The 7,157-nt window shown below is 38.9% G+C and overlaps 1 protein-coding gene across 1 annotated transcript; it reads left to right on the top strand.

Annotated features, from left to right (window-relative positions):
- Window positions 1-2,685: 2,685 nt before the first annotated feature.
- On the top strand, window positions 2,686-5,950 carry LOC127791893 (heterogeneous nuclear ribonucleoprotein 1). The gene is made up of 6 exons (XM_052322062.1): window positions 2,686-2,857; window positions 2,968-3,008; window positions 4,112-4,275; window positions 4,442-4,541; window positions 4,642-4,811; window positions 5,075-5,950. The coding sequence occupies exons 1-6, from the start codon at window positions 2,802-2,804 to the stop codon at window positions 5,576-5,578; spliced, it is 1,035 nt and encodes a 344-aa protein (XP_052178022.1). The 5' UTR covers window positions 2,686-2,801; the 3' UTR covers window positions 5,579-5,950.
- The last annotated feature ends 1,207 nt before the right edge of the window (window positions 5,951-7,157 follow it).

Raw genomic sequence — 7,157 nt, 5'->3', positions numbered from 1 at the left:
CTTGGTGTACAGGAACTCGTCCCTCAAACTGACTCAAACAATGCTTTGATACCACTTGTAACATCCCGTATCGAGCGATAGGAAAGACCGGAACAACTTACCCCGATGGGTCTACATGAACTTCCCAGGGGGTCACCCATCCCTGGATTACCCCAAGTCAAGCATGCTTAACTTGGGAGTTCTTTGCCAACATTCAGCCCAAAAAGTATCCAGCTGGTATTATTTCCTTTCTTACACTATCCTCGATATATTCTAACTTCTCTGGGCCCTCGGGGTATTACAGAAGAATTCGATTTAATAAGTTTTAGCACTCAATTCACCTCTCATCTTGAGTGGCCATTGTGTGTGTCAAGGGACCAACATACTTCAGGTACAAACACTGATCTCTTGATTGATACCATGATAATATCAACAAATATCAACTAACTCGGTGCTAGGTTGATACCATCATAATACAAATAAGTGATATATTGATGCTATTGTAATATTGACAAGTGCCAAATAGTTCAGTGAGATATTAATTTCGTCACCATAACCATAATAACAATACCAACTAATTTGGTGATATGATAATTGTAACAACCACTCTTTGGGCACGTTCCTAATTCGACATTCTAGCTTTTATTTTTGTTATTTAAGTCTCGAAATATTTTTTGCATGTAATTTAGGAATTTTGCAACTAATCAGTCACTTAATAGTCCAAAACCAAACTCTTAAGGCCTCAAAACGTCTTGTAGTTCTCCACAATCACTAAAAGCATCCAAGAATAACCTTCTCTAAAATAACATGCAATCTGAGTATTGCACGGGGTAGCAAGTTCATCCTTTCAAGTTGAATTCTACTACCTATTCTAGTAGGACATGATATATCACATTAAAATTTTATTACTCTTTTTCTACCATGATTTTTGTAGGAATCCACATGGAAAGGTGGTTTTTTCATCCACAAATTGATAGACCTTGAGCCCTAGAAGGGAAGTAAAATGAGCAATCTCAAACTATAAGCATTAGTATCACGAAAATAAGTAAAAAAAAAAAAAAAAAAAGAAGAAGACTAGTGGTCAAACATTCAAAACCTTCCTAATGTGGTGTAATCACCATGTTAAAATGCATTACATGCTTAAGGGAGAACCAAAGGTAAGGGTTAGTGACTTGACAAATTCATAGCGAAAAAGCCAAAGTTAGAAGAGGGAACAAAATCAAAAAAATTGTAGGCAAATCCTGTCGTATAAAGACAAAGGAGTGGCATTAATGCCTCTATTGGCGTAGCACGGTTGGTTCTCAAGTAGCAGATTGCACCCAAAGATGCAGGTTTGAGTCATGACAGTCGTAGTGTGGGAGTTTCACCCTCCTGGGGGATGGCTCTTTATGAGCACCATGTACTGTGACTCTGACCTGGTATGTTGCCGTGTACCATGATTAACCTCTTCCACGTGCTTGGGACAGTGTGTGGGGACCCTTAAGGTGATGGATTTCACCTTTTGCACCCAAGGAGTGGCATTAATGAAAGATGTGGTTGTACATGTTTAGGTGCATAGCTGTACGTGTTTGTTGGTATGACTTTTCAAATAATGCAGGGCACTATTACACTGAGTTGTTGGGACAAAAATCAAAACGCCTTAGCCCCTAATTAAATAAGACATGCTGATATGGTAGTTTTGCAGAAGTTGTTTGTAATGCTCACACTAAAGTTTGTACTTCCCTAGTTTGATAATATCCAACTTTAGAAATAAACACTTCTTGATGCGGTGAGATAGGCAAGTAAGCTCATGTTATCACTCAAAGGATGTGTGAATGACATATGTTGATATCATAATCCGCTTTCCCTTGATTAGTACCCCTACAAGGTGCAACTTATGTATGACCCAAGAGCAATATGAAGAGGATTGATACAAAATGGTTTGTTAGACTCTAATAACCACATAGCAAATACGTTAGATAAATATCTTCCTTAATGACATAAGCCCTGAGAATCTAGAATGTACTAACGGTAACAACTTTAACGAACTAAACCCTATAAAATATTATTGATGGTGACAATCCTAATGAACTAGGCCCTACGAAATATTATATTCTCAGCACACTCTTTCATTAACTATTAGGATCATGGTCATGCACCATCATCCATTCATTTATATATGAACAACATGCACAATGCACGCCAATTCCCAACCCTAATGAATTAAGCCTTACAAAATATTATATTCTCAACACACTCATACATTAATCGTTGAGATCATGGTCATGCACCATCATTTATTCATTCATACATGAACAATGTGCACATTGCATGCCAAATCCCACACGTAATAGGACAATGAGCCCATGCACATAAAGCATATAGATATAGGGATAATTAGACCTTTTTAATGATGGATCAATCTCTTAAACTCTATATGAACTTATTTTCTTTTAGACCTCCCGAAAAGTTCAAGTATTTCAAGTTTATCAGTGCCGTACACGCAAGCATTAAGAAGCCAAATTACGAGTAACATTGAGGTTTACGGATTTTCTTTCAAAATTCATTTCCCATTTCTGACCAACAAAATAAACACTTCATTTTGCAAGTTTGCAAGAGAACGGCCGAGACCTGCGAGGGCTAAACTGGTCATTTAAGTTGACGATGCACATGGGAAAGCATCAAGAATCCCAGGTCACTAACTATATATATAAGGATAAATAGGTTCCCGACAATTCATATGTATCTCACCTCTCCCTTCGCAAAACCCTAGTCTTTCTTCGTTCGAATCTCTTCTACAGCAAAAAATCCATCTGGAGCAAGAGACAGCGAAAGCTTGATACATGGCTTCGAGATCGAAGAGCGATAACCCCCACACAGGCGATGGAGCCAGTCCTGGGTTCGATCCGAGCTTCTCAACCCCCCTTTTTTTAATTTTTCGTTTTCGTTTTGAAATCGACCCTTTCTTTTCTGTTTTCGGTTCCTGATTTATGTTTTTCCTAATTTCAGGAAGATCTTCATCGGAGGATTAGCAAAAGATACGACCTACGGTTAGCATCACCGCTCTCTCCCTGTATATAGTAAATTAAATGCACCTATCTGCGTATTTTGGTTTGCGTGATTGAGGAAGCTGATTTGTTTGTTCAAGTATGGTTTTGTGTTTTTTCTTTTCTTTTCTTTTTTTTGCTTCCTTTTTGGCCCGTTTCATACTTTATCGCATGTTCAGTTGTGATGAAATTACTAGTTTCGTGTCAATTTAATATGGTAAATTTGTGGGTTACTTGATGGTGTACATTCGCTAGGAGTCTTTGGATTATCATTTGTTGTCAGGACCTCGTGTCCTGACAGGGAATTTCTCCTCTGGCGAGGGGAATTAGGGTTAGGAAAGAGAGAGAGCAAATGAGGGAACGAAGGGAGAGACGAAACAGGGGAGTTATGAGAGAAATCGAAGAGAGAGAAAAGAAAGTATCAATTTGGTTATGAAATTCGTTCATTCTCTTATTGAATTGGGAGCCCTAAAATAGCCCCTTTCCCCGCCAACGTCCAGTGGTTACAATCTTAACAGCCTGGTTGTTACACCCTCGTAACAGTACTAACAGCTTCCTACAACCCCTAACAGCCAACCAACAGCCTAAACCGCCTACGGTTACACCCTCCTACCGCCTTAACCATCTACTGTTACAATCATAGTAAGTAAAATACAAATTTTCCCTGGGTTCCACGTAGGATCCTGACAATTGTTTTATTTGTGATGATGTCGTTTTGGGGTGATATTGTTTGGTCCAGTGAATTTGTGATTTTGTAAGTGTCCCCTACAGTGAGATGATGTGTTTATGACTTATTTAAGTTATTTTTCTTTTAATTTTGGTGCTTTCCCAGTTGGGGATTCTCTTGTTTTAATATAATATTGAATCTTTGTACATTTTCCGGAGGGCGATAATTTTGACTAAGCACACAGGCCCAGCATGTGCTGATCCTCGGGCGCATCCTCCTGCTGATGAGGGTGAAATTGTCCTGTCGGCACATGCTCGGCCTGTCACCCCTGTCAGCTGATGCTCAGCCTGTGTGCTTTGCCAAAAATATAACCGTCCTATTTTTAACTTGTCTGGAATGTTGTTTATTGGCTGACATGGAATTCTGTTGCTGAAAACAGCTACTTTCAACAAGCACTTTGGAAATTATGGGGAGATCACTGACTCTGTGATAATGAAGGATCGCTATACAGGGCAGCCAAGGGGTTTTGGATTTGTCACCTATGCTGACCCATCAGTTGTTGACAAGGTTATTGAAGATAATCACATCATCAATGGAAAACAGGCAAGGTTCTTTTGAAATGCTGTCATCTACACCTATCTGAACAGTGGTTGATGTGTGTGATATATATCCTGTCCATATTCATGGTTCCTTTCACTATAATGCTAAAATATACTCCTATACTGAATTTATTTGTATATCTTTGACATGCCATTTGAAAATGTGTTAGGTTGAGATCAAAAGAACCATTCCTAAAGGATCTGGACAATCAAAGGATTTCAAAACGAAGAAAATATTTGTTGGGGGTGTGCCATCATCAGTCAGTGAAGGTTTGCATATAAGTACCTATTTTTGTTTTTAAATTTGTTGATTTGGTTCTGTACTAGAACTTTTTTTTAACCTGTTTTGGGTATATGATGAATTGATCAGATGAGTTCAAGAATTTCTTCTCCAAGTATGGAGAAGTTGTTGAACACCAGATTATTCGTGATCATGAGACCAACCGTTCCCGAGGTTTTGGATTTATAGTGTTTGACAGTGAGGAAGTTGTTGATGAAATTTTATCCAATGGAAATATGATTGACATGGCTGGTACCCAGGTGAGCTTAGTTCTATGGTTTTCAAGGAATCAAGATGTGTGTGTTTTGGTGTTTGTGCAGGTTTATGTAAGACTGTACTCCCTTTCTCTCACAATCATATACATGCAAAGTGTTTTTAAACTGCATTTTTCTTTAAATGCTATACTACTGAAGTTAATTTCTGATGTTAGGTAAAGATTTTTACAGGTAAGAGTTCCTCTTTGGGAGCACTCTCATGGTTTGCATGCAGCAGAAATTAGGTTAACTGAATTGTTTTATTGTAGGTGGAGATCAAGAAAGCAGAACCAAAGAAAGCCTCAAACCCACCACCTGCTCCTGCATATGGTAGCAACTCTAGGGCTCGTTCTTTTGATGGTGGCTTTGCTGGATATGGCAGCTCATATGGTTATGATGGTGGCTTCGTTCCTGGCCCTTATAGGACTCCTGGAGGTCTTGGTGGTAGGTTTGGTGCTTATGGTGGGTATGGTAGTGGTGGAAGTGAATTTGGCAGTTATGGAGGTTTTGGCAGCAGTAGCTTAGGAGGTTACCGAGGTGGATCTTCCCTTGGCTATTCTAGTCGCTTTGGCCCCTATGGTGGTGGGTTCAGTGGGGGCTATGGTGGCAGTGGTTTAGGTGGGTATGGCCGAGGTGAAGGTTATGGTAGTTATGGAGGTTCAAGCTATGATGGTTACGACTCCGGTTCTGGTTCTAGTTATGGAGGAGCAGGTGGGCTGTATGGAAGGGGAGGCTATAGTGGTAGTAGCCGCTATCATCCTTATGCAAGGTAGAAAGACAACCCTTCCCAAGAAGTTCTGATTAAGCTTTGCAAATAGAAGTTTCTCACAGGATTTCGCAGTTTCCTCTTAGTGTACTGCATTTCTCTCTCGTGGACTGATAGGTGCCTTTTGCGCAGTTACTAGAGCTACTATTTCAACCATGGAAGTTATTTAAAACAAGAAGAAATATGTCTTCTATAATGTATGTCTTAGATGAACCTTAATAGAACTTTCATATTAGTATTTGGTGTCTGCTTCTGGTGTTCTAGATTATCTTATCATTAGTTTGTTTCTAGACTATAGCATCTTGTTTTGGAGCTTGCTACATTTGCCTCTAGTTTTATTTGGATTAGATGTGTGATTAATATGTTTAGATTTTGTGCTTGCTTTAGCCTTTTGGTTTCGGACTTGTAACCATGGCCATTATTAAGTCTGGTCTAAGATATAGGAGATATTCCTCTTATGACACTGTATTGACTTGAGTAGCCAGGACGGCCTAGGCGACCATATCAGACTGCACCAGCAAGCAGATCTTAATGTGGATTATCATGATATATTATTTCCAAATGAGGCAGCCATGGAGGTATGCATCATGGGGATGCTCCATAGTGCCTTAGATTTTAAGGGCCAGGATCTTCCAGGTTGGCCTAGGCTTCCCAGTTTTAAGAAATATGAGGCTCTATGCCAGGATATCACATGCAATCGAGGTCAATGCCAAAGTGGTTGGGCATGGAGTAATGCTTTACGTTCAATACCATATTGGTTGGGCATGGAGCAACGCTTTACAATTTTGCAAGCTTCATGAAGCCGTTTATATATATATATATATATATTTCCTGTTACGGCTATGAATTCATTTGAGTTTGATCTGTTGGCTATTGAAAGAAATTCCTAATTCACTCCCACCTCGAGGTACCATTGTTTTAGCCAAATTAGAAAGGAAGAAAAGAAAATTACTCTGGTAGTTCTGAATAATACCACCGTTTGGTTCATTTAAGCAGGAAGTTTTCATGATGTTTTTCTTCATTGAAGAAGCCTTGGGTGGAAATTTGGGTAGTCTGGTTATTGCTGGGTCTTTTAAGACATGAGAGCTGCTGCTATATACGTTTGTAATTTCATGGTGTTTTGCCAGCAGAGTTGTTGAATGGTATGCTAGTCTTTGCATATATATATATATATATCTGTGTGTGTGTGTGTGTGGTTACAATAATATTAGGGACTAAATCCATTGCCTTCCTGTTGTAACGGGGATATGAATTGTCCACACACGCACCCTTTTATGTATTTATTTGTTTATTTTTTTTATTTTTTTTTTATGAAATATGCTGCAAATAGGGTTCTTCGAAATTCATTTCAGAGTTACATTTGGCCCTCATGTACAATAATCATTAGGGGTGGCGTCGTCATTAATATAGGATTTTTCATGCCCTTTATTTATATTGATTTGATTACAAAAATTGAATCAAAATCAAACCTCGCTAGTATTTTCCTTGGAAGACAGTGGTTTTGTTTCTTCCGGTGCCGTTAATTAATTCCAAGAAGTATTTTAAAAGTGTGAATATTTACTAGAAGGCGAGTGCGTGCTGGTAGC

The sequence above is a fragment of the Diospyros lotus genome, chromosome 15 (genome assembly GCF_014633365.1).
Source record: "Diospyros lotus cultivar Yz01 chromosome 15, ASM1463336v1, whole genome shotgun sequence".
NCBI classification, from domain to species: Eukaryota; Viridiplantae; Streptophyta; class Magnoliopsida; order Ericales; family Ebenaceae; genus Diospyros; species Diospyros lotus.
Note: the sequence above shows the minus strand (reverse complement) of the source record. Positions and strands in the feature narration are given on the sequence as shown.